Source organism: Rana temporaria, chromosome 5 (genome assembly GCF_905171775.1).
Source record: "Rana temporaria chromosome 5, aRanTem1.1, whole genome shotgun sequence".
In the NCBI taxonomy this organism is placed as follows: domain Eukaryota; kingdom Metazoa; phylum Chordata; class Amphibia; order Anura; family Ranidae; genus Rana; species Rana temporaria.
In genome coordinates this window covers 21,043,986-21,069,846 of record NC_053493.1, presented here as the reverse complement: position 1 = coordinate 21,069,846, position 25,861 = coordinate 21,043,986, and the positions used below count along the sequence as shown (strand labels likewise).

General features: G+C 46.0%; 2 protein-coding genes across 2 annotated transcripts in view; both read right to left on the bottom strand.

Annotated features, from left to right (window-relative positions):
- Nucleotides 1-2,058: 2,058 nt before the first annotated feature.
- On the bottom strand, nucleotides 2,059-5,081 carry LOC120941042 (putative nuclease HARBI1). The gene is made up of 3 exons (XM_040354283.1): nucleotides 4,977-5,081; nucleotides 3,774-3,998; nucleotides 2,059-2,867 (listed from the first exon to the last, which is right to left on the bottom strand). Exons 1-3 carry the CDS (start codon nucleotides 5,079-5,081, stop codon nucleotides 2,103-2,105), a joined length of 1,095 nt encoding a protein of 364 aa, XP_040210217.1. The 3' UTR covers nucleotides 2,059-2,102.
- Nucleotides 5,082-7,524: 2,443 nt separating this feature from the next.
- The window catches only part of AGMO (alkylglycerol monooxygenase), a 291,800-nt gene continuing 273,463 nt past the window's right edge, over nucleotides 7,525-25,861 (bottom strand). Inside the window, exon 13 of the mRNA XM_040352254.1 lies at nucleotides 7,525-7,866. Coding sequence (XP_040208188.1) covers nucleotides 7,786-7,866 — 81 coding nt within the window. The 3' untranslated portion in view covers nucleotides 7,525-7,785. The remainder of the gene's footprint in view (nucleotides 7,867-25,861) is intronic.

Genomic DNA, 25,861 nt, shown 5'->3' with positions numbered 1-25,861 from the left:
GCAAACCCCCATTTTATTTTTATTAAAAAAACAATTACAAAATTCAAATTAAAGGGCCCAGAGGTCCCCAGGGCCCTGAATGGCAAACCAAGCCCCCCCTTTTTCATGTTTAAATAAATGTTTAGTTATTTATTTCTGAAAACTACTTTTTTAAGTTTTTCATTTTTTATTTTTATTATTAATTTGTAAAGGGCCCCCCTCCGCTTTGTAATTTTGATTTCAGACGGCAGCCCCCCCCTTTTTTCTGATCCAGGTGCCTACCAATGCCGCCAATCCCGTAACGTGCTGCAGAGACAGTTTCAATGCGGGGCCAGGGGGGCAGCTTAAGGGGGTCCCGTCAGGTAGGCTGTACAGGGCCACATGATTTTGCTCAGCGGCCCTGGTGAGATCCAATGAGGATTTAATTTAGATGTGTTTTTAGTAATCCAAATTAAGTGAATATACAGGAAAAGGATAGTGTGCTCATCAGTTGGGGACACATGCGGTCAGTAGCACAATTGTTGGCCATCCAAAAGAAATTTTTTAGTGGCGAACACAAAGGTGAGGTCATCCAGTGGATACTTGTTTGGCTTCCATGTTTAAAAAGACAAGAAAAGGTACACAGATTTTGCCTAATCTTTGGCAATGCCTACAATCCTGTGTCCTGCTTAGAGGGTTGTTAAAAACCAACAATAGTCCCATAATTTATTGTAACAATTATTCATATTCCTCTTTCAGGACTTCAATATTTTTCAATAATGTTTGAAACACCTTTTCTTCATTCTTGTAGGGCGACAGGAAGCAGCAAGCCAGGAGGCAAATGAAGGACAACCCCCGCGGGATCAGGATGAGGCTGCAACCACATCTGGTAAAGTATCATCTAAATTTGTTTAGCTAGATGTAGGCCTGCGTAATTGTACTAAATGGTTTTGTCCCCCATTTCACGGGCAGGTGGTGGCTTGGACAGGCAGACGACACAGATGGTTATCAGTGAAATATGGGCATGCAGAGAGGAAGTTGAGGAGATCCATCTTGCCAACCGGGAAATAAAAAATCGGACCAGGAGGGTTGAAAATAAACTTAAAAATTTGTTGGACATTTTGGGGAGAGTGTAAATGATTTTTGGAGTTAGGATGGTCAAAAAAAAGTACAAAGTGATTTGGTTATTTTTGATAATCCCAAAAGAAAAAAAAAATATATATAAAGTGATTGTTGTGAATCAAAAAAACCAAAAAAAATATATAAAAGAGATTTTTATCTTGTTATGAATCAAAAAAAAACCAAAAAAATATATAAAGAGATTTTTATCTTGTTGTGAATCAAAAAAAAACAAAAAAATATATAAAGAGATTTTTATCTTGTTATGAATCAAAAAAAAACAAAAAAAAATATATAAAGTGATTGTTGTGAATCAAAAAAACAAAAAAAAATATATAAAGAGATTTTTATCTTGTTATGAATCAAAAAAAAAACCCCAAAAAAAAAAAAGTGATTTTTATCTTGTTGTGAATCAAAAAAAACCAAAAAAATATATAAAGAGATTTTTATCTTGTTATGAATCAAAAAAAAACAAAAAAATATATATAAAGTGATTGTTGTGAATCAAAAAAACCAAAAAAAATATATAAAGAGATTTTTATCTTGTTATGAATCAAAAAAAAACAAAAAAAAAAAAAAAGTGATTTTTATCTTGTTGTGAATCAAAAAAACCCAAAAAAATATATAAAAGAGATTTTTAGCTTGTTATGAATAAAAAAAAAAACAAAAAAATATATATAAAGTGATTGTTGTGAATCAAAAAAAACCAAAAAAAATAAATAAAGAGATTTTGATATCTTCAAAAATTGTTTTAAAAAATGTACAAATCACAAATTGGTAAGAAGATTGTTAAAATAAATAAAATAATCGTAAAAAATAAAGTGTGTGGTGTTTTGATTAAAGAACCTGTAACTTTACATGTGTTTACTTTGTGTGTTACCTGGGAAATGGTTGCGAGTTGGCAAGGAAAATACACTTGACACTACATGTAGTACATTATGTAAAATGATGAGGCAGCTTCAAAAAACACAAGCGACCAAATTTAAATTTTTGGGTACACTGATTTATAATGTGATAAAACAAAGCTAAGCCAAATTGGCTTGTGAGGGAATGGCCCCCCTACCCATAAAATACTCCATATATTGGTCACGGACTGCACGGCCACTTTGGGGGGGCAAGCCAGTACGGGCAGGTTCCAGGCCCGGCAACATTTGCTCGGGATTGTTAAGTCCAGCCTCAGGCCCAACCATGGCCATATAGTTTGTGGAATTTCGTCTCAAAAAATTATGTAAAATGCAGCATGCAAATACGATATAGTTCCATTTGTACTCCGCCATATGGATCGAGGTTAGGAACAGGCGGAACCGGCTGGCCATTATCCCGAAGGCATTCTCCACCACCCTCCGGGCTCTGGCCAGCCGGTAATTAAAAACACTCCTCTCTGGGGTGAGGGTGCGCTGGGGGAATGGCCTCATTAGATGGGGTCCCAGGCCAAAAGCTTCATCAGCCAAGAAGACGAAGGGGAGTCCTTCCACGTTGTCCGCATCCGGTGGCAATGCAAGATCTTCGTCTTGGAGTCGTTCCCCGAACTCAGTCTGCCTGAAAGCTCCCCCATCCGACATCCGGCCGTTCTTGCCCACATCAACGTACAGAAATTCGTACTGTGCTGACACCACCGCCATCAGCACAATACTGTTGAACCCCTTATAATTGTAGAACTCAGAACCAGAACGGGGTGGAGGCACGATGCGGACGTGCTTTCCGTCGATGGCTCCCCCGCAGTTGGGGAAGTTCCAACGCGTCTCAAACTCCGCTGCCACAGTCTGCCATTCCTGTGGCGTGGACGGAAGCTGTGTAATAGAAAAATAAAATATTTTTAAAATATTTGGAACATAACATTGCAAGCACGTTAGACAAAGACATCATAATTATTCTAACTTTTAAATTAAATGAGCTTTTTACAACTAAAATATAACGCACAATTAGCACTTACATCACCCCCTCTGATGGATCAATGATCAAATTTGGGAGATAAAAAAAAAAAAAAAAAAAATTATTCATAAACTCCCAAACTCATCTAGCCCTCTCCAAAATGACTATTAAAGTCTAGGTTCACCAATATTTGTTCAACTTTTTCTGGGTGAACCTACACTTTAATACACATTTTGGAGAGGGCTAGATGAGTTTGGGAGTTCCTTTTTTTTTTTTACACATGAAACTCCCAAACTCATCTAGCCCTCTCCAAAATGACTATTAAAGTCTAGGTTCACCAATATTTGTTCAACTTTTTCTGGGTGAACCTACACTTTAATACACATTTTGGAGAGGGCTAGATGAGTTTGGGAGTTCCTTTTTTTTTTTCAGCCATGAAACTCCCAAACTCATCTAGCCCTCTCCAAAATGACTATTAAAGTCTAGGTTCACCAATATTTGTTCAACTTTTTCTGGGTGAACCTACACTTTAATACACATTTTGGAGGTGGGGGGGGAACATTACAATGGATATAACACAATACATTGTAAAGTGACTAGGCTAGGTGTGTTAGGGCCCAGGATAGCATGCTGGGGAGGTAAGTGAAGGGAAATAGGCAGGTGGGCCTTAAAAAGGGACATCAATAAGAGCTTAGAGCATGCATGGGGGCAAAGGGGACATTCACAGTACATTACAAGCATGGTAAGTAGGGAGGAAGGGAATAATTACAATACATTAGCATACATTAAAAACATTACATGTGATCTTAAAGGAGAAAACTTACCCTCATATAGTCATCCTGCAGAACCTGGATGATGGCAGAACAGGTATCTGGGATTATGAGGCCCAGAGCCTGGGGGGAGATGCCCGTCGAGAACTTTAAGTCCTGCAAGCTTCTCCCAGTTGCCAGATACCGTAAGGTGGCAACTAGCCTCTGTTCAGCGCTGATGGCTTCCCGCATAACAGTGTCCTGCCTGGTAATATAAGGCGACACCAAAGCCAACAGCTGCTGAAAGACAGGATCAGACATCCTCAGAAAATTCCTGTAATCTACAGGATTATTTTCCTGGATCTCCCGCAGCAGAGGCATATGACAGAATTGGTTCCTACGGAGCAACCAATTCTTGGTCCATGAACTCCTCCTCACCCTGTTCATGGCTGGGTCTAGGTCTAAAGCAACAAGACCTGAACCATACATTTGCATAGCACGAAGTCGCCTACGACGATCAGGTGCCTGCAACATGGCTAGAAACGACCGTGTAATCAGACCGCACAATCAGACCGCACTGAAGAACAGCAAGTGCTAGGAAGAACGCACTGAAAATCTAAAACGAGCGCACAGAACCGCAATGTAAAACAATACGACCTGACCGCACGTCCCGATAAACAAGCTACGATCCCACAAGCACAAACTGAACGGCAGAAAACGATATGAAAGCACGACGAATGAAAACGCGAATCGTCACTCACCAAACTTTTACTAACACGCGGAAACACGATATCAGCAAAAGCAGCCCCAAGGGTGGCGCCAAAGAATTCAAACCTCCCATTTATAGTGCCGTCGTACGTGGTGAGCGTCACCACGCTGGAGAACGAGTAAATTGTTGTCTATTACGTGTGTACGCACAGCAAGCCCGTCGAGCCTCGGAACAAGTCCAACAAGGAACTCGACGAGGAACTCGATGTGTTTCGCCCGTCGAGTTTCTCGGTCGTGTGTACGAGGCCTAACTCTTGCAGCGACTAGGATTCCTAAGCCTCCCCTAAGCTGGAGATTCGGGACCTAATAATGATTCTTTTCTACAGCGTGTCACTTTGAAAGGACTTGGTCTTGACCCCATCCTAACAATACCTTGTTCCCGAGCAGTTCTCTTGTAGTATGTAATAAAAGCATGCCCAACCCTTGATTTTATATCCAAACTTTTTAATTGGAACGTCAAAGTAGAGGACAGGAGAAAACAGGAAACCCAACTTTATCCAAGGCTATTACTGAATTTTTGGCTAGCGGTTTCTGGGTGGATCTCAGCATCCAGAAGCTTACAGCTTCCACTGGAGGAATGCAGTCACAAAACAGGAGGTTCTTCTGTATCTCCATTCCAACTCTGACTCTGGAATAGGACTACTTCAGGCACATGGCCTCCAAACACATAGGGCTAGATTCAGGTATGTCGGCGTATGTCGCATATACGCTACACCGCCGTAAGTCAGAGAGGCAAGTGCTGTATTCACAAAGCACTTGCCTCCTAAATTACGGCGGCGTATCGTAAATGGGCCGGCCTAAGCGCGCCTAATTCAAATGTGGAACAGGGGGGCGTGTTTTATGTAAATGACTCGTGACCCGACGTGATTGACGTTTTTCACGAACGGCGCATGGACATATCCCAGTGTGCATTGCTCCAAAGTACATCGCAAGGACGTATTGGTTACGTCCAGCCCCATTCACGGACGACTTACGCAAACAACGTAAAATGTTCAAATTTCGACGCGAGAACGACGGCCATACTTAACATTGGCTAGGCCAGCTATTTGTTCGACTAACTTTACGCCGGAAAAAGCCTTACGTAAACGACGTAAAAAAAATGCGCCGGGCGCACGTACGTTTCTAAATCGGCGTATCTAGCTCATTTGCATATTCTACGCCGAACTCAACGGAAGCGCCACCTAGCGGCCAGCGTAAATATGCATCCTAAGATACGACGACGTAGGAGACTTACGCCGCTCGTATCTTAGCCTAATTTAAGCATATCTGGTTTCCAGAATACGCTTAAATTTACGACAGCGTAGATTAAGAGTTACGACGGCGTATCTACTGATACGCCGGCGTAACTGTACCTGAATCTAGCCCATAGCTTGCAAGAAGGTCAAACCCTCTAGGCCAGGGGTCTCCAAACTTTTCAAACAAAGGGCCACCCACTTTATTGTCCTTCAGACTTTAGGAAAGGCCAGATTGTGGCTAGTGGGTGCAGAAAATGTCCCGGGCCCAGCACCAGTGAGAATAAATGCAGCCTCAGGGTTGGGGGTCAGTAGGAGGAGGAGTAGGGACCCTATCAGTAGGAGCAGGGACAGACTGACAACTCATGGGGCCCTCAGGAAATAGGAGACTATGGGGCCCCTGGGCAATAGGAGATTATGGGGCCCCCGGGCAATAGGAGATTATGGGGCCCCCAGGCAATAGATTATGGGGCCACACAGTATACACACTCACACATACAGTATACATACACAGTATACACACTGACACACAATATACACAGTATACATACACACAGAATACACAGACACACACTGAAAAGGTACTGGAGAGGCGGGGCAGCTATAATCTTGGGATTTTTTTTAAAAACACAGATTTTTACATACTGTCCCTGGTTTTACTGAGGCTGGCAACCTTGATGGGGCCCCCTAGTGGCATGGGGCCATCGGGCAGTGCCCGAGTGCCCGCAGGGCCGGATTTGCTCTCCCTGCTGCCCCAAGGCCAGGTTCCGCAATGCACCCCCTCTCTGCCAACCGAACCCCCTCCCCTAAATCAACGGAGAATGGGCGGCACGGTTAGTTCAAATATTTTTTATTTATTTTTTACCACTTTTTTTGTAGCTTGTCGGTTACTTCTATTAATTTTTGTATAATTTTCTTATTATTTTCCTTATTCATTACATTTTTATTTTATTAATTTAATTATTATTTCTTATTATTTATTTATTTTTTATCAATTTTTTTCACTTGACATGTTCTCTTTATTGACCCTGTCACCTCCAAAACAGGAGTCCTAGCACTGTGCTAGAACTCCTGTCACAGCTGAGATGGGAAGAGCACAGCTCTCCCCTCTCTCTGTGTACATCGGCAGCAGGGACAGGAGACAGACTCAATGGCCGGGGGGAGGGGGGAGTCCCGAAGACAGAGCCAGCAAAGAGAGATATGTGGGGTGGGGGAGAGGGGAGGACGGACGAGAGCACACATTTTACAAGTGATTTCGGCGACATCGCCGCAATCACTTGTTAACGAGCGAGCGTATTCCCCCATAACTTACCGCCCTTAACTGTATGTTACTGTACGTCGGGGGACACCATGCCACTGCCGCCCCTTGGCGCCCTGCCGCCCCAAGGCCTGGCTTCAGTGGCCTTGTGGGAAATCCGGGCCTGAGTGCCCGAATGGTCAGTCCGCCCCTGAGTAGGATGAATAGTATCCCATCATTGGTATCAGTAGAAGAAATAGTGCCCCCTTGTTGGTGTCAGCGGAAGGAATAGTGCCTCATATCAGTTGGAGGAATAGTGCCCCAAGGGCCGCATAAAGACTAGCAAAGGGCCACATCTGGCCCTCGGGCCACAGTTTGGAGACCCCTGGGCCCAGAGGTGGGTGCTTTTATTAGGTACACACAGCCTGCACACTCACCTGGACGTCTCCCCAAAGGGGAAGCTTGCATTACCAATGAAATTCATATATTAAAGATCTATTCATATTCTACTTTGCCTTCTCAATTTACCTCTGTACAGTAGCAAAATACTTTTTTGAGTTATAGAAAAAAAGAATTTTTTTTTTTTTTTTTTTTTTATTGAAGTATCAATTCTATATACAGTTAAAAATATTAAATGCAATTCTCGGTACCAAAAATTAAAATGCTCATTGGGCACAATTTGTCAATTATTAACATGGAATTTCACCGGATAACCCTGTGATGACAGTGCAGAGATGTCGCGAGGTGAAGTGCTGATGCTGTACCATCATTATTTGTTTCACAAGACCATCTATGGCTCTTTTAGAGCATGGAGTAGCAGTCTCTAGTCGTGTTGACACTCTGTGAAGTCTCAGTCCTCTTTCTTCATCTTGAACATTCTCTGGCTGATAGCTTTCAGGCCCCATGAAGCCGCAGAGATGGAAAATATTACCTGAAATTTAGTAAATAAAAAAAAATATAACTATATTTAAAAAAAACATATATTTTAAGGTCTAGCCAAAGGCAAAAACATTTTTGTATAGAGTAGAGAGGGATTAGAACACCTGTCAGGTTTTTATTGGCGTCTGTGCCCCCTGTTAGGGAGATTCACCCTCTCTATTTATCCTGTTTACCATTATCACCAAAAGTGAAAGTAAAAGAAAATCCCACATTTTAACCACTTCCCGACCGCCGCATGTATATGTACGTCCACAGAATGGCACGTACAGGCAAATGGGCGTACAGGTACGTCCCCGCCTTTCCGCGGGTCGGGGGTCCGATCGGGACCCCTTCCGCTACATGCGGCGGTCGGATTCCCTCGGGGAGCGATCCGGGACGACGGCGCGGCTATTCGTTTATAGCCGCTCCGTCGCGATCGCTCCCCGGAGCTGAAGAACGGGGAGAGCCGTATGCTTCACTATGGCGGCGTATCGATCGAGTGATCCCTTTTATAGGGAGACTCGATCTATGACGTCACACCTACAGCCACACCCCCCTACAGTTGTAAACACACACTAGGTGAAACATAACTCCTACAGCGCCCCCTGAGGTTAACTCCCAAACTGCAACTGTCATTTTCACAATAAACAATGCAATTTAAATGCATTTTTTGCTGTGAAAATTACAATGGTCCCAAAAATGTGTCAAAATTGTCCGAAGTGTCCGCCATAATGCCGCAGTCACGAAAAAATCGCTGATCGCCGCCATTAGTAGTAAAAAAAAAAAAAAAAAAAACTATCCCCTATTTTGTAAACGCTATAAATTTTGCGCAAACCAATCGATAAACGCTTATTGCGATTTTTTTTACCAAAAATAGATAGAAGAATACGTATTGGCCTAAACTGAGGAAAAACATTTTTTATATATGTTTTTGGGGGATATTTATTATAACAAAAAGTAAAAAATATTGAATTTTTTTCAAAATTGTCGCTCTATTTTTGTTTATAGCACAATAAATAAAAACCGCAGAGGTGATCAAATACCACCAAAAGAAAGCTCTATTTGTGGGGAAAAAAGGACATCAATTTTGTTTGGGAGCCACGTCGCACGACCGCGCAATTGTCTGTTAAAGCGACGCAGTGCCGAATTGTAAAAACGCCTTTGGGCATTTAGCAGCATATTGGTCCGGGGCTTAAGTGGTTAAAGAGTTCCGCCGAAAATAAAAATTTAAATTAAAAGTCAGCAGCTACAAATACTGCAGCTGCTGACTTTTAATACTAGGACACTTACCTGTCCAGGGCGCTCACGGTGACCTCTCCTGAAGCCAATCTGTCCCTCGACTCCGGGTGGAGGCGCCGGCATCTTCAGTAAGGGAATCAGGAAGTGAAAGTACCAGAGTCTAGTTTGAAAAAAAACATGGAGGATGAGAAACTCCTATTTGGGGACACTCAGCACATGATCGGAGGTCCTGTATGTCTCTCCTCGTGGTTTCCAGCTGAAAACGTTTTTTTTGCAAACTAGACTCTCTGGTCTATTCTTGCCTCCTGTGATTGTCTGCAGTTCAATCTTTGGTCTTATGGTGTCTGCTTGACCCCCTGAACCATCATCAACTGCAATATATTTTGGGAAGGCGCTGATATTAATTTGGACATTGTCCCCTGAGGAAGCCCCATTTTAGGGCAAAACATGTCAGAAAACCCACCCTGGTGCTGTACCTTTAAGGACTGTACTGTATGAGTCTTTTCTAATGCAACTGTGCTGTTTTTATGTATTAATAAAATGTAAACTTTTTAATACATTTTTTCTACTGATTTAATATGCACCCAAAAAATCTCACAAATCTCCATTATACAATCCAGCCACTAGTTGTTGTGGAAATTTTATGAAGATGTATTTAATATGTATTATCAGAGTGTCTCCCAGTGTTAGTACTCCCGCAGCCCGCTCTAAAGAGCTGACTGGGGCAGACTAAGGCCTCGTACACACAATAGGTTAACCAGAGGACAACGGTCTGAAGGACCGTTGTCATAAGTTAACCGATGAAGCTAACTGATGGTCCGTCGTGCCTACACACCATCAGTTAAAAAAACGATTGTGTCAGAACGCGGTGACGTAAAACACAACGACGTGCATAAAAAAACTAAGTTCAATGCTTCCAAGCATGCGTTGACTTGATTCTGAGCATGGGTGGATTTTTAACCGATGGTCGTGCCTACTAACGATCGGTTTTGACCTATCGGTTAGGCGTCCATCGGTTAAATTTTAAAGCAAGTTCCTATTTTTTTAAACAAAGGTTAAATAACCTATGGGGCCCACAAACGATCGGTGTTGACCGATGAAAACGGTCCTTCAGACCGTTGTCCTCTGGCTATCCTATCGTGTATACGAGGCCTTACGCTGGTTGAGTCCTGCCTAGTAGTGGAAAACTTACTGAGGTTGGAGAGAGGTGTTTGCAGAGTGAGGATATGTCCGCCAGCGAAGGGCCCCTGTGCGATGCACAGAACGATCGTCTGGGGGGATATGTTCACTCTGCAAGGACATTATCGGTTATGGGGGGGATCTTTCTGTGTGTCTGATCAGCACATGGCAGGACGTGTAGCGTACACCTGCAGATAACCTTCCATTAGAGGCGGCTCTAGGCTTTGTGAGGACTTAGCCCCCATTCACATCTAGGCGTTTTTAACGCCTGTAGTGCTACGCCGCTGCCGCCAGAGGGATGAAAACACATGTCCCTCTATGGAGATGGTTCACATCTCCACGCTGAACGCCGGACGCCTGCCGCCTGAAAAAAGGTCCCGGACCTTTTTTTCAGGCGGCTTTCGGCGTTCGGCTAGGAGATGGGAACCATCTCCATAGAGGGGGTCAATCTGGGGCACACCTAGGCGGACAATACCGGCGTTTTGTCGCCGCAAATCGCGGTACAAAACGCTGCTATTTGTACCGCGATTTGCGGCGACAAAACGCTACGAATTTGTCTGCCTAGGTGTGAATGGAGCCTTAGGCAAAACTTAGACATGAGGCCCCACTCACCCCCATAATGGGAAAAATAATTCAAGCATTCAAGCAAGAAAAATGGCTGCAGAAAATGCACGGATCTAGCACACAGGTGATCAGCACCACTTCCAGGGCACCCTCCTCACCCATCAGACATCTTCAGCCAATGCAAGAGGGGGGGGGGGGGAGGTGAGAAAGAGAGACAACGCACAATAAGGATTCATACCAGCGGTAATACGGGAGTCTTTGAGTTGTTATGGTCAGGAACAGAGTTCATGTTTGTTAGCCATGCGGCTTCCTTTGCTTAGTTGAAGAACATGGCTTCCAGGTAAAGCATACATGCTGTCCCTGCCCAGACACGCCCATAAGACTCCCCTAGCCACTAATCATTGGTTGTTTGTATAAACTCATCCTTTTGGAAGGATTTCCTGTGAGGTAATTTCCTGTGTGGAGGTCATTTCCTGTGATGTCATTTTCCATGGAGGAAGCGATTGGCTGTTGGAGCCATCACTTCCTGTTGGTCATTGCTTTTGTTGTGTTTGAATAGAAACCAAGTGCGGTGCTGGGGAGGGGCCCAGAAGAGCATGATGCTGAGAATGAAAGCTGTGCTGATGTCTGTTTACTTGGGGATTTACGGGAAATAGAGTGATAGGTAAGATGCACTATATCATTAGACAGAATGTGTGCTTATTAGCACAGGATATATGGTTTACACACAGCGCACAGCCAAATTTCCATATCATAGTTAACCGCTAGAATTGCTTTTACAAGAGAGCTGATCGCCAGCTCTAAAAAACGGTTCTCGGGTGATCATCCCGGTATAACCATCCAAAATCCAGTGATGTACGGGTACGTCGCTGGTCTGGGAGTACTAAAAAAATGAACAATTTTTGTTCCACTGGCCAAATGTTACAGTCACCCTGGTTGTTGTTAACCACATTCCTGCATTAATTTTTTATTTTTTATTTTACAGTGGAACCTCGATTTAAGAGTAACTTGGTTTGAGAGCGTTTTTATTTGCGAGCAACTTTTAAAAAAAAAATCTGACTCGGTTTGCGAGTGTTGACTCGCAAGGCGAGCAGAATTCAAGCTAAATAGACCTGCAGTACCTCATTTAGCCTGAGGTACGGGGGCGCAGAAGCCAAGCAGAGCCGAAAATAGGCCTGCAGTACCTCATTTGGCCTGAGGTACGGGGGTACAGGAGGCGAGAAAAGCCGAATATTGGCCTGCAGTACCTCATTTAGCCTGAGGTATGGGGGTGCAGGAAACGAGCTGAAGTGTCCTCGTGCCTTATCGGCTGTTTTCGGCGCTCTCTGGCGCCCCCCACCTCTGGCCGCATTCGGTATTGCATGCCATTGAAGTCAATGCGGAACAAATTATTTTCGTTTCCATTGACTTCAATGGGAAAACTCACTTTGATATGCGAGTACTTTGGATTATGAGCATACTCCTGGAACGGATTATGGGCCAGATTCACAAAGAGATACGACGGTGTATCTCCTGATACGCCGTCGTATCTCTGACTTAAACTGGTCGTATCTATGCGCCTGATTCATAGAATCAGTTACGTATAGATATGGCTAAGATCCGACAGGTGTAACTGTGTTACACCATCGGATCTTATTTGTAATTTAAAAATGGCGCGGGGGGCGTTCCCCCGCTGATTTGCGTTGAATAATATGTAAATCAGCGAGATACGCGAATTCACGAACGTACGCGGACCCGACGCAGTGTTGTTACGACGTTTCCGTAGCGGCTTTCCCGGCGTATACTTACCCCTGCTTCTATGAGGCGCAGCCAATGTTAAGTATAGCCGTCGTTCCTGCGTCGCTTTTGAATTTTTTTACGTTGTTTGCGTAAATCGTTCTGTAATACGGATGGACGTCGTTTAAATAAGCGTCAAAACCACTGACGTCCTAGTGACGTCAGTGGGAGCAATGCACGCCGGGTAAATTCACGGCCTGCACATGCTCATTTAAATCGGCACGGGGACGTGCCTGATTTAAATAGTACACTCCCCCTAGCCGCGGAATTTGAATTCCGCCGGGGGATTTGCGATACGCCGCCGCAAGTTTGGAGGTAAGTGGTTTGTGAATTACCCACTTGCCTCTCAAACTTGTGGCAGGGTATCTTAAATCAGATAGATCACGCGGATCTAAAGATCCGCTGATCTACGTGAATCTGGCCCTCTGTGCGTAATCCGAGGTTCAACTGTATTTGTAAAAGTAAACTTTGTCTAAGAAGCGAACTGAAATGCAGTTTCCACATTGGCGCAATTTTGCCGAAATCACCTTGCTTATCCCTAGTGTTCAAATAACAATACTACCGGTAATGACAGCAACAAGCAAGTCCCCAAGGAGCCGACTAATAAGTACCAAAAATTTGTAGCCAGAGTGCATTTGTTGCCTTAAGCAACCAATCCCTTGTTTCTAATGAAAGCAGAACCAGCTCTGCTCTCACCGCAGCTTTCTTCGCTCCAGCCTTAATAAATCAGCCTGCCAAAGTCCATATTTCCGCCATTAATGCACTACAGAACAGGGTTTTGGCTCCTTATTCAAGAAGTAACCTTCTATCTCAAGCACTATTGCAAAAAAAAAAAAGTCAAAATTCCGCATGTTTGCTTAAAGGTTGGGGAATTTCTGTCGGTGTTCTGCCAGGAAGTGGACCTCCCCAATTGATTCTTTCCAAACCTCTGAGCCATAAACCGTATCCTACCAGGGTTTATGCTCCAGATCCATCCCCCAAAGGTTTTCAAAAGTTGGCTAATGCAAGCGGTATTAGTCCGTCCCACTGGGGGCCTTGTTTTTTTGAGATAATACACAGGAAGCACAGATGCTGATAATTTTCCCACTTGCCACTTTTGACTACCTGTTCTGGCTCTCAACAATACAGGCAAGCCCTAACAACGGACATTAATATCCAGCTGTTTTAAATAAGTGTTGGAATTACACGTTCATACGGCCCAAGTTGAAAGAAAATACTTCTAAAAGTGATTTTTTTTTTTCTTTTTTTTTTTTTAGGGTCTCCAGGAAGTCTGCGTATCGGACTAAATAACCACATCTATTGTGCTGCTACAGAAAAGCAGGAGTCGGGATGGAAATAAAATTGTTTAAGTGGAAAACAGTTTAGAAAAGTGATATGTAGCACAGCTGCAAAAAAGGTTTTTTTTTGGACTTCAGGAAAAAAAAAAAGTCATTAATATCTGCATTTATTTCTGATCAGTATTCTTAGGGGGAAACTCGAAAAAGGTGGATTTCTGAAGTATTATTATCTCGATTTCTGGGTCAGTGATCAACAACTGTGCACATAAAGCATCGTTCTACAAAGGGGAAGTGTGACTTCAATGTCTTAGGCCCCGTACACACCTGCGGATCTGTCCGATGAAAACGGTCCGCGGACCGTTTTCATCGGACATGTCCGCTGCCGGATTTTGGTCTGATGGCTGTACACACCATCAGACCAAAATCCCAGAGAAAAACAAACGCAGTGACGTGTCGCGACGTGGCCGCGACGATGAAGCGGCGACGTGCACGACCCTGGAAGGTCAATGCTTCCACGCATGCGTCGAATCACTTCGACGCATGCAAGGGCTTTCGGCCGAGCGGACATGTCCGGTGAGTCGTACAGACGACCAAACATGTCGGACAGACAGGCTTCCAGCGGACATGTTTCTTAGCATGCTAAGAAACATTTGTCCGCTGGAAACCTGTCCGATTCGCCGGACATTTGTCCGCTCGGCCGTACACACGACCGAACATGTCTGCTGAAACTGGTCCGCGGACCAGTTTCAGCAGACATGTTCGGTCGTGTGTACGAGGCCTTAGATGACAGAAAACATTTACCAGTACCTCTGTAGGCTTGTGCACATAGGCCTTCAAGGGTCAGCCCACTCAAAAGTGATATTTTAGATTTTGGTAGATGCCGGGAGTAAAACCACCTGCCAGTTTTTTATTATGACCTAGGGCAGGGGGTCTACAAATGTTCTAAACAATGGGCCAGTCCTTCAGACTTTTGGGAGGGCTGGACTGTGGCCATCGGGAGTAGAAACTGTCCTGGCATCAGTGGGATTAAACAATTCAAACATCCCCTGCCCTTAGTACATGTGGCAAAAATATGAATGCAATCTATACACTGGGGGGAGAAACTCTGGGGAAATCTAGGATGGAAAAGGACCTTGGGGTCCTAGTAGATGATAGGCTCAGTAATGGCATGCAATGCCAAGATTCTGCTAACAAAGCAAACAGAGTATTGGCATGCATTAAAAAGGGGATCAACTTCAGAGATAAAATGATAATCCTCCCGCTCTATAAGACTCTGGTCCGGTCACACCTGAAGTATGCTGTCCAGTTCTGGGCACCAGTCCTCAGAAAGGATGTACTGAAAATGGAGCGAGAACAAAGAAGGGCAACAAATCTAGTAAAGGGTCTGGAAGACCTTAGTTATGAGGAAAGGTTGCGAGCCCTGAATTTATTCTCTCTGGAGAAGAGATGCTTGAGAGGGGATATGATTTCAATTTACAAATACCATCCTGATGACCCCACAATAGGGATAACACTTTTTTTGCAGAAGGGAGTTTAACAAGACAGGTGGCCACTCATTAAAATTAGAAGAAAAGAGGTTTAACCTTAACCACTTAAGCCCCGGACCTTTAGGCAGCTAAATGCCCAGGCCAGGTTTTGCGATTCGGCACTGTGTCGCTTTAACAGACAATTGCGCGGTCGTGCGACGTGGCTCCCAAACAAAATTGGCGTCCTTTTTTCCCCACAAATAGAGCTTTCTTTTGGTGGTATTTGATCACCTCTGCGGTTTTTATTTTTTGCGCTATAAACAAAAATAGAGCGACAATTTTGAAAAAAATTCAATATTTTTTACTTTTTGCTATAATAAATATCCCCCAAAAACATATATAAAAATGTTTTTTTTTTCCTCAGTTTAGGCCGATACGTATTCTTCTACCTATTTTTGGTAAAAAAAATCGCAATAGGCGTTTATCGATTAGTTTGCGCAAAATTTATAGCGTTTACAAAATAGGGGATCGTTTTATTGCATTTTTATTAATAATTTTTTTTTTTACTACTAATGGCGGCGATCAGCGATTTTTTTCGTGACTGCGACATTATGGCAGACACTTCGGACAATTTTGACACATTTTTGGGACCACTGTCATTTTCACAGCAAAAAATGCATTTAAATTGCATTGTTTATTGTGAAAATGACAGTTGCAGTTTGGGAGTTAACCACAGGGGGCGCTGTAGGAGTTAGGGTTCACCTAGTGTGTGTTTACAACTGTAGGGGGGGTGTGGCTGTAGGACTGACGTCATCGATCGAGTCTCCCTTATATAAGGGATCACTCGATCGATGCAGCGCCATAGTGAAGCACGGGGAAGCCGTGTTTACATACGGCTCTCCCCGTTCTTCAGCTCCGGGGAGCGATCGCGACGGAGCGGCTATAAACGAATAGCCGCGCCGTCGTCCCGGATCGCTCCCCGCGGGAATCCGACCGCCGCATGTATCCGACTCCCCGATCGGAGCCCCCACCCGCTAGAAGGCAAGGATGTACATGTACGCCAATTTGCCTGTACGTGCCATTCTGTGGACGTACATTTACATGCGGCGGTCGGGAAGTGGTTAAACTACGTAGAGGGTTCTTTATTGTAAGAGCGGCAAGGATGTGGAATTCCCTTCCACGGCTGGTGGTCTCAGTGGGGAGCATCGATAGTTTTGAAAAACTATTAGATAAGAACCTGAATGACCACAACATACAGGGATATACAATGTAATACTGACATATAATCACACACATAGGTTGGACTTGATGGACTTGTGTCTTTTTTCAACCTTGCCTACTATGTAACTATGTAACCTCATCGTTGGTGTCAGTGGGAGGAATAGTGCCCTGTTGTTGTTGTTGTTGTTGTTGTCAGTTGCAGGAATTATGCCCCATTATTGGTGTCAGTGGGAGGAATAGTGTCCCAAGGGCTGGATAGAGGCAAAGGGCAGCACCTGCCCCCCCAGGCCACAGTTTGGAGACCACTGACCTAGGCAAACTGTTTATGAGATCTATGCACTAGAGTTCCAGGGTCCACACCAGGGGTGCATTTGGGCACTACACACATATGCCACAGTCATTGTACCAACCTTTAACTTTGTCCCATAAGTGTCTCACAGACACACATAAACCTCTAAACATTGGTAGTCAGTACTGAAGAGCCCCCTTACAGTGGAGTAGAGCCCAGTAGAGGTAGTAATAGAGGAGGTGACGCATTTCACATTTGACTAGTGCTTCTTCAAGGTTTTGAAGAAGCACTAGTCAAGTGTGAAACGCGTCACCTCTTCCGTATCCTTGTCGTGGTGGCAGTCATTATGACTTTCATGTACCAATAAATTCATGCTGGATTATTTGGTGGTATACAGTCAAATCTTTTTTTTTTTTTTGTGTAATCTGTTCATAAAGGTGTTATGTGTTTACTGTTAAGTGTCTTTCTCCCATTGTGTAATTTCTCCATTGTGTTCCTCTTAGGTGTGAATTCTCCTTATTAATTCAGTAACCTATTGTTTTGTGTCTGTTTGCTAATCCTCCTGGAGATGTGATTCGTTTTGTGTCAACTTTACCTAATTACACATTGGGGTAACCACCCCACAATGGTTACGTAATATTTGTTTTTATTGTTCATGTGGTTGCTGCCCCTAGTTTTGAAGTGTAAAAAAAAACTGTATTTCTGTTCAATAAAGTCATTCCTTTGGTTTTTACCTCTACATCTTGTATATGTATGTAAGGTCAAAATCAGGTACCCCTTAAAAAAAAAAAGATTATAGTTCTGCTAATGGAGAAAGTAAAACTCATGGCATTTCTAATAAAACACCAGTAGATCTCAACATAAAAAGCCTATTTGACAGAAAGCACATTCTAATGGAACCATTGCTAATAGCAGGGGAACCAAAAGACTGGCCTTTGTTTCTGGTTTGGGACACAATAGCTGTTGCTACCCAGTCTATTAGTCTGAAGGTCATATGTTTGTGTCATTGCAGGTAAGAGGGAATATATTTAAGGCTATAAACAGGGTGAAAGTGATTTAATTTACATCCCTGTGATCAGTAAAGGCTGCTGTGTGATTAATTAACATATCAGCACATGCGCAATTGTTTATTATTTTCTATGAGGACGTTATTCCTGTATATGTGAATGTTATTATTATAGATATAGATGTGTATTATTTGGTATGAACACAATAGCTGTTGCTACCCAGTCTATCAGTCTGAAGGTTCTTGTTTCATTGCAGAAACGTTTTAATAAAAACACTTCTGGTTTCACCGGCCCGCTCCTTTCGCACATTGGAATTATTGGCCATACTTTCAGCATATGTGCAACATGGGGTAAAGGGCTGGTATTAGCCATCGGTCTACTGTAAGGGTTTGGAGGGCAGGAGGCACCGTTCGGTGGAGGCACCCAGGTAGGGTGACCACATTTCCAAACTACCATTCAGGGACACCCCCATTCCCAAAAATCAGCTTGTGCTGTAAGGAATGACAGCACAGTGATTGGACACAAGAGGCGGGATTTATGATTTCTCCATTCACAAGCAGGGGGCGGGGATTGTGCTCCTCCAGGCATTCCCGGCCAGGGCAAGTGAGTAAAGCGGTGATCTGGTGGCCTTTTTTGGGGGCATGAGATTGGCCCGGGGGGGGGGGGGGGTGTCTGTGTCATTTTCATTCCGGGACACTGTATTGTCCTGGAATGAAGGTGCCCGGGACAGACCTGCAAAATGCGGGACTGTCCCGGGCAATCCGGGACACATGGTCACCCTACACTCAGGTGGAGTGCCAGGTGGTCCATCACATTGATCAAGTATCCATTTCTCCTATCAGTGCTTATCTCAGGGCATCCATGTATATGGCCAGTCAATGACAAAACCCAGCTTGGTCCCACAGACCCATCAATCGCAACTTCAACCCTTGTCTATTCTTTTTCTGCCCCCCCCCCCCCCCCCCCAAAAAAAAAAAAAAAATTCAAGAGGAATCAAAACCACCTCATTGACAAGTAACGTCTATGTGTTCCAAGTTTCGTGTAATAATTTAGCCCTCTTCAGACCCTGAGTGATAAAAGTATGGAAGAGATTCAACTCCAATCCCTCTTCTCATCGTTCATATTCATATGAACATGATAAATCAAGGGCAGAACAGGAGATTCTAATCATCAAATAGGCCACAAAACCCTCACTGGACCTCTCGGTGCAGGCCTTACCATTTGTTTAAATCTTGTTGCTGTCTCATATAATGATTCAGCAGATTTTTCAAAGTCAGAGAGAGCCGACATCATGATGACATTTTCTTTGTTTCTTTTTTGTAGTTCCTCTTGAACATTTCGAAAAGGGGGAGGAATGTAACACTATATTTGCAACATCCTTCCAAATAAGAGAATTCGGCACAAACATGATTTATTTCAAGGTTGAAAAGATGGGAAACGTACACTGACAAACAGGTGTGCCGAAGAAAAAAAAAAAGTGGCCTTGATGGTCAAAGAGAAAAGAAGGGATTTTGAGTACTTTGGGAAAGTCGTTATTAATAAAAGATGATGTACATATATAAAACGTAAAGGTGAAAGATCAACAGATGCACTATTCTTGATCTAGAGAAGAATGTCTCACATGTTTCCTCAAATAACCCCATTAGGTCATGTTTTTTAGATTAAGAGACATGAAATATACAGTATGGTGGCTAAGGTTAGTCATGGATCGAAGATATCAGTCTTTAGAAACATTAGTCAACCCTATGGCTAAAATAAATGGAAAATGTAGACAGTAGACTTTTGTAGACTGACCCTAATGCAGCATACACACGGTCGGACTTTTCAACGGGCAAACCTCCGTCGGAATCTCAGATGGAAAAATAGAGAACCTGCTCTCTATCTTAGTCCATCGGAAATTCAGAACAGAAAAAGTCCGATGGGGCATACACACGGTCGGAATATCCGACGAAAAGCTCCCATCTGACTTTTTCTGTCGGAAATGGCCTGACATAATTATTTAAAATATATGGTAAGTTTTTAAACTGTTGCAAGTCCTAGTTCAGAGTAGGTTGCTAGTTAAATATAGTTAGCTCCTCTGCAATCAGTGTAGCAGGGGTTGATTACTTAGGGTTGTTCAGTGTCTCACAGACTGCAGTTCTGCTACTCCTCTTGTCTTCTAGAGACTTCTAGAAGGATAGTGGGAGGGAGAGCCAGCCTGATTATTTATTGAACTCCAGCCAATCTTTGTGGAGGTGTGTCCAGAAGGTGGAGGGAGAGCCCATACATATTCGGAGGCCTGGCAGCAGGCCCGGACTGGGACAAAAAATAGGCCCGGGCATTTTAGACTGAGCAGCCCGGGGGGGGGGGGGGGGGGGTATACGCGGCGGGGGTTAATGATGGGATGCCCGCACAGAGAGAGAGACTGCTCCACATTTGTGGCACAGAGAGAGAAATCACTCCACATTGCTGGAATAGAGAGAAATCGTTGGACATTTCCCATTGTTGTACTGAAGTCAGTTGATAGATCGGAGTCTGTATAACCAGTCTGCACATTGAAAGGTTGAAATTTCTGCTGAACTGGCAGATTTTCAATCTATGATGGCCTAAGTCCACCAGTCTCTGAGTTTAATAATATCCTCAAATCTTCTGAAAGGGGTTCTCAACTTAGGTTTAGAAATTCACTTTGAACTCCACCTTATTTCCAGAACTCTCATTATGTATTAGATGTGCAAAGAATAAGGTGAGAGAACATCTAATACCTATAAAGAGTAATGAAAATAAGGTGGAGTACAAAGTGAAATATCTGGAGGGACTGGCTGAGGTTAAAACAGGCAGGGAGGAAATTAGGCATCACCTCCTTACTGTCTGTCAAATGCCTCTGAAAAGTGACATGAGAATTGATAACTTTTCAGTGGAGTATCTGTGAGTGCAAGCCTTTTGGCTCACACTGGTGCTCAACATTTTTTTGGGGGGAAGCAATCAAACTGAACAAAAACATCAAATGCAGCCACTGTGCCCCATTATATGCAGCCACTGTGCCCCATCAAATGCAGCCATTGTGCCCCATCAAATGCAGCCACTGTGCCCCATTATATGCAGCCACTGTGCCCCATTAAATGCAGCCACTGTGCCCATCAAATGCAGCTGTTGTGCCCCATCAAATGCAGCCACTGTGCCCCATCAAATGCAGCCACTGTGCTACATCAAATGCAGCCACTGTGCCCCATCAAATGCAGCCACTGTGCCCCATCAAATGCAGCCACTGTGCCCCATCAAATGCAGCCACTTTGTCCCATCAAATGCAGCCACTGTGCCCCATCAAATGCAGCCACTGTGCCCCATCAAATGTAGCCACTGTGCCCCATCAAATGTAGCCACTTTGTCCCATCAAATGCAGCCACTGTGCCCCATCAAATGCAGTCACTTTGTCCCATCAAATGCAGCCACTTTGTCCCATCAAATGCAGCCACTGTGCCCCATCAAATGCAGCCACTGTGCCCCATCAAATGCAGCCACTGTGCCCCATCAAATGCAGCCACTGTGCCCCATCAAATGCAGCCACTGTGCCCCATCAAATGCAGCCACTGTGCCCCATCAAATGCAGCCACTGTGTCCCATCAAATGCAGCCACTGTGCCCCATCAAATGCAGCCACTTTGTCCCATCAAATGCGGCCACTGTGCCCCATCAAATGCAGTCACTGTGTCCCATCAAATGCAGCCACTTTGTCCCATCAAATGCAGCCACTGTGCCCCATCAAATGCAGCCACTTTGTCCCATCAAATGCAGCCACTGTGCCCCATCAAATGCAGCCACTGTGCCCCATCAAATGCAGCCACTGTGCCCCATCAAATGCAGCCACTGTGCCCCATCAAATGCAGCCACTGTGCCCCATCAAATGCAGCCACTTTGTCCCATCAAATGCAGCCACTTTGTCCCATCAAATGCAGCCACTGTGCCCCATCAAATGCAGCCACTTTGTCCCATCAAATGCAGCCACTGTGCCCCATCAAATGCAGCCACTGTGCCCCATCAAATGCAGCCACTGTGCCCCATCAAATGCAGCCACTGTGTCCCATCAAATGCAGCCACTGTGTCCCATCAAATGCAGCCACTGTGCCCCATCAAATGCAGCCACTGTGCCCCATCAAATGCAGCCACTTTGTCCCATCAAATGCAGCCACTTTGTCCCATCAAATGCAGCCACTGTGCCCCATCAAATGCAGCCACTGTGCCCCATCAAATGCAGCCACTTTGTCCCATCAAATGCAGCCACTTTGTCCCATCAAATGCAGCCACTGTGACACACCCTCCACCCACTCGCTGTCTGACCGACACTTACCCCATCTTAGTGGCCGGTCAGGCATGAATCTATCCATTTTACATATGGGGGTGGCATAATGGAGGGGGCAGTGCCTGTGTGCCCTTAATGGACAGGCCGCCACTGTGGAGGTTTTCCATAGCCCCAGTCCCTCAGACTTCTAATTAGAAATTGTGCGTTTTTGCTGCATTTTTTGGAATTGCACCACAGATGCAGGACTTTTTGTGCACTTTCAGGACATGCAGCAAAAATGTACAACCTAATAGAAGTCTATGGGACTGGAGGGTAACATGCCAGAACTGCAGCTAAACTGCAGCTTGCCAGTGTGAACCCACATCATAACATCTAGGAGGGCAAGAAACTGTCACAGGCTGCTGTAATATAACACTTAATATGCAGAGAGGGGGACGTGGCCAGTGGACAATCCACAACTTGTGGCAGGTGACGTGGCCAGGTGATTTGGCAAGTGGATAATCCACTTGTGGCAGGTGACGTGACAAGTGGACAATCCACAACTTGTGGCAGGTGTCGTGGTCAGGTGACGTGGCAAGTGGACAATCCACAACTTGTGGCAGGTGACATGACCAGTTGATGTGGCAGATGACGTGGCAAGTGGACAATACACAACTTGAGGCAGGTGACGTGGCAAGTGGACAATCCACAACTTGTGGCAGGTGACGTGGCCAGTTGACGTGGCAGGTGACGTGGCCAGTGGACATTCCACAACTTGTGGCAGGTGACGTGGCCAGGTGATGTGGCAGGTGACATGGCCAGGTGACGTGGCCAGGTGACATGGCAAGTGGACAATACACAACTTGAGGCAGGTGACGTGGCAAGTGGACAATCCACAACTTGTGGCAGGTGACGTGGCCAGGTGATGTGGCAGGTGATGTGGCCAGGTGACGTGGCAGGTGACGTGGCCAGGTGACATGGCAAGTGGACAATCCACAACTTGTGGCAGGTGACGTGGCCAGGTGACGTGGCCAGTGGACAACCCACAACTTGTGGCAGGTGGCGTGGCCAGGTGACATGGCAGATGACATGGCAAGTGGACAATACACAACTTGAAGCAGGTGACGTGGCAAGTGGAAAATCCACAACTTGTGGTAGGTGACGTGGCCAGGTGATGTGGCAGGTGACGTGGCCAGGTCACGTGGCCAGTGGACAATCCACAACTTGTGGCAATTGACGTGGCCAGTTGACGTGGCAGGTGACGTGGCCAGTGGATAATCCACAACTTGTGGCAGGTGATGTGGCCAGGTGACGTGGCAGGTGATGTGGCCAGGTGACGTGGCAGGTGACGTGGCCAGGTGACATGGCAAGTGGACAATCCACAACTTGTGGCAGGTAACGTGGCCAGGTGACATGGCAGGTGACGTGGCCAGGTGACGTGGCCAGTGGACAATCCACAACTTGTGGCAGGTGACGTGGCCAGGTGATTTGGCAAGTGCATAATCCACTTGTGGCAGGTGACGTGACAAGTGGACAATCCACAACTTGTGGCAGGTGACGTGGCCAGGTGACGTGGCAAGTGGACAATCCACAACTTGTGGCAGGTGACGTGGCCAGGTGACGTGGCCAGTGGACAATCCACAACTTGTGGCAGGTGGCGTGGCCAGGTGACATGGCAGATGACGTGGCAAGTGGACAATACACAACTTGAGGCAGGTGACGTTTCAAGTGGACAATCCACAACTTGTGGCAGGTGACGTGGCCAGTTGACGTGGCAGGTGATGTGGCAAGTGGACAATCCACAACTTGTGGCAGGTGACGTGGCCAGTGGACAATCCACAACTTGTGGCAGGTGGCGTGGCCAGGTGACATGGCAGATGACGTGGCAAGTGGACAATACACAACTTGAGGCAGGTGATGTTTCAAGTGGACAATCCACAACTTGTGGCAGGTGACGTGGCCAGTTGACGTGGCAGGTGACGTGGCCAGTGGACATTCCACAACTTGTGGCAGGTGACGTGGCCAGGTGATGTGGCAGGTGACGTGGCCAGGTGACGTGGCAGGTGACATGGCAAGTGGACAATCCACAACTTGTGGCAGGTGACGTGGCCAGTGGACAACCCACAACTTGTGGCAGGTGGCATGGCCAGGTGACATGGCAGATGACATGGCAAGTGGACAATACACAACTTGAAGCAGGTGACGTGGCAAGTGGAAAATCCACAACTTGTGGTAGGTGACGTGGCCAGGTGATGTGGCAGGTGACGTGGCCAGGTCACGTGGCCAGTGGACAATCCACAACTTGTGGAAAATTGATGTGGCCAGTTGACGTGGCAGGTGATGTGGCCAGTGGATAATCCACAACTTGTGGCAGGTGACGTGGCCAGGTGATGTGGCAGGTGATGTGGCCAGGTGACGTGGCAGGTGACGTGGCCAGGTGACATGGCAAGTGGACAATCCACAACTTGTGGCAGGTAACGTGGCCAGGTGACATGGCAGGTGACGTGGCCAGTGGACAATCCACAACTTGTGGCAGGTGACGTGGCCAGGTGATTTGGCAAGTGCATAATCCACTTGTGGCAGGTGACGTGGCAAATGGACAATCCACAACTTGTGGCAGGTGTCGTGGTCAGGTGACGTGGCAAGTGGACAATCCACAACTTGTGGCAGGTGACGTGGCCAGTTGACGTGGCAGGTGACGTGGCCAGTGGACAATCCACAACTTGTGGCAGGTGATGTGGCCAGGTGACGTGGCAGGTGATGTGGCCAGGTGACGTGGCAGGTGACGTGGCCAGGTGACATGGCAAGTGGACAATCCACAACTTGTGGCAGGTGACGTGGCCAGGTGACATGGCAGGTGACGTGGCCAGTGGACAATCCACAACTTGTGGCAGGTGGCGCACTCGGCCAGCTCAGTGGCCTTTTTGCAGGACATTAGAGCAGCCCAGGGGGCAAATGCATTCTTGCAACCCAGCCCAGTCCGCCCCAAGGGCCTTGGTACACCTCTGGGTAGAAGTGACATGCGGGCCGCCGAGGGCCATTCGCGGGCCGCCAAGGGCCATTCGCGGGCCACTACCGGCCCGCGGGCCGTCGCGGCCCACCGGGCATATGCCCGGTATGCCCTATGGCCAGTCCGGGCCTGCCTGGCAGCCAGGGTGGAGAGTTCCTGGGTCCAGAGAGAGGATCCTTCCTGGGGCATGGTGGAGAGTTCCTCCTGGGTCCAGAGAGAGAGAAGCCTTCCTGGGGCAGGGTGGAGAGTTCCTGGGTCCAGAGAGAGGAGCCTTCCTGGGACAGGGTGGAGAGCTCCTGGGTCCAGAGAAAGGAGCCTTCCTGGGGCATGGTGGAGAGTTCCTGGGTCCAGAGAGAGAGGAGTCTTCCTGGGGCAGGGTGGAGAGTTCCTGGGTCCAGAGAGAGGAGCCTTCCTGGGGCAGGGTGGAGAGTTCCTGGGTCCAGAGAGAAGAGCCTTCCTGGGGCAGGGTGGAAAGTTTCTGGGTCCAGAGAGAGGAGCCTTCCTGGGGCAGGGTGGAGAGTTCCTGGGTGCAGAGAGAAGAGCCTTCCTGGGGCAGGGTGGAGAGTTCCTGGGTCCAGAGAGAGGAGCCTTCCTGGGGCAGGGTGGAGAGCTCTTGGGTCCAGAGAGAGAGGAGCCTTCCTGGGGCAGGGTGTAGAGTTCCTCTGGCAGAGAGGAAACTAGAGGAGGCTTTTGAAGACATCGAGGTCTTAGCTGGGGGGCCTACCA

Coding starts and splice junctions, on each gene's coding strand:
- LOC120941042 (XM_040354283.1), bottom strand. CDS start 5,081: ATGGAGATACAGAAGAACCTCCTGTTTTGTGACTGCATTCCTCCAGTG. Junction 3,999..4,976: donor AACCGCTAGCCAAAAATTCA/GTAATAGCCTTG, acceptor CCTGTCTTTCAG/CAGCTGTTGGCTTTGGTGTC. Junction 2,868..3,773: donor TGCAGGATGACTATATGAGG/GTAAGTTTTCTC, acceptor TCTATTACACAG/CTTCCGTCCACGCCACAGGA.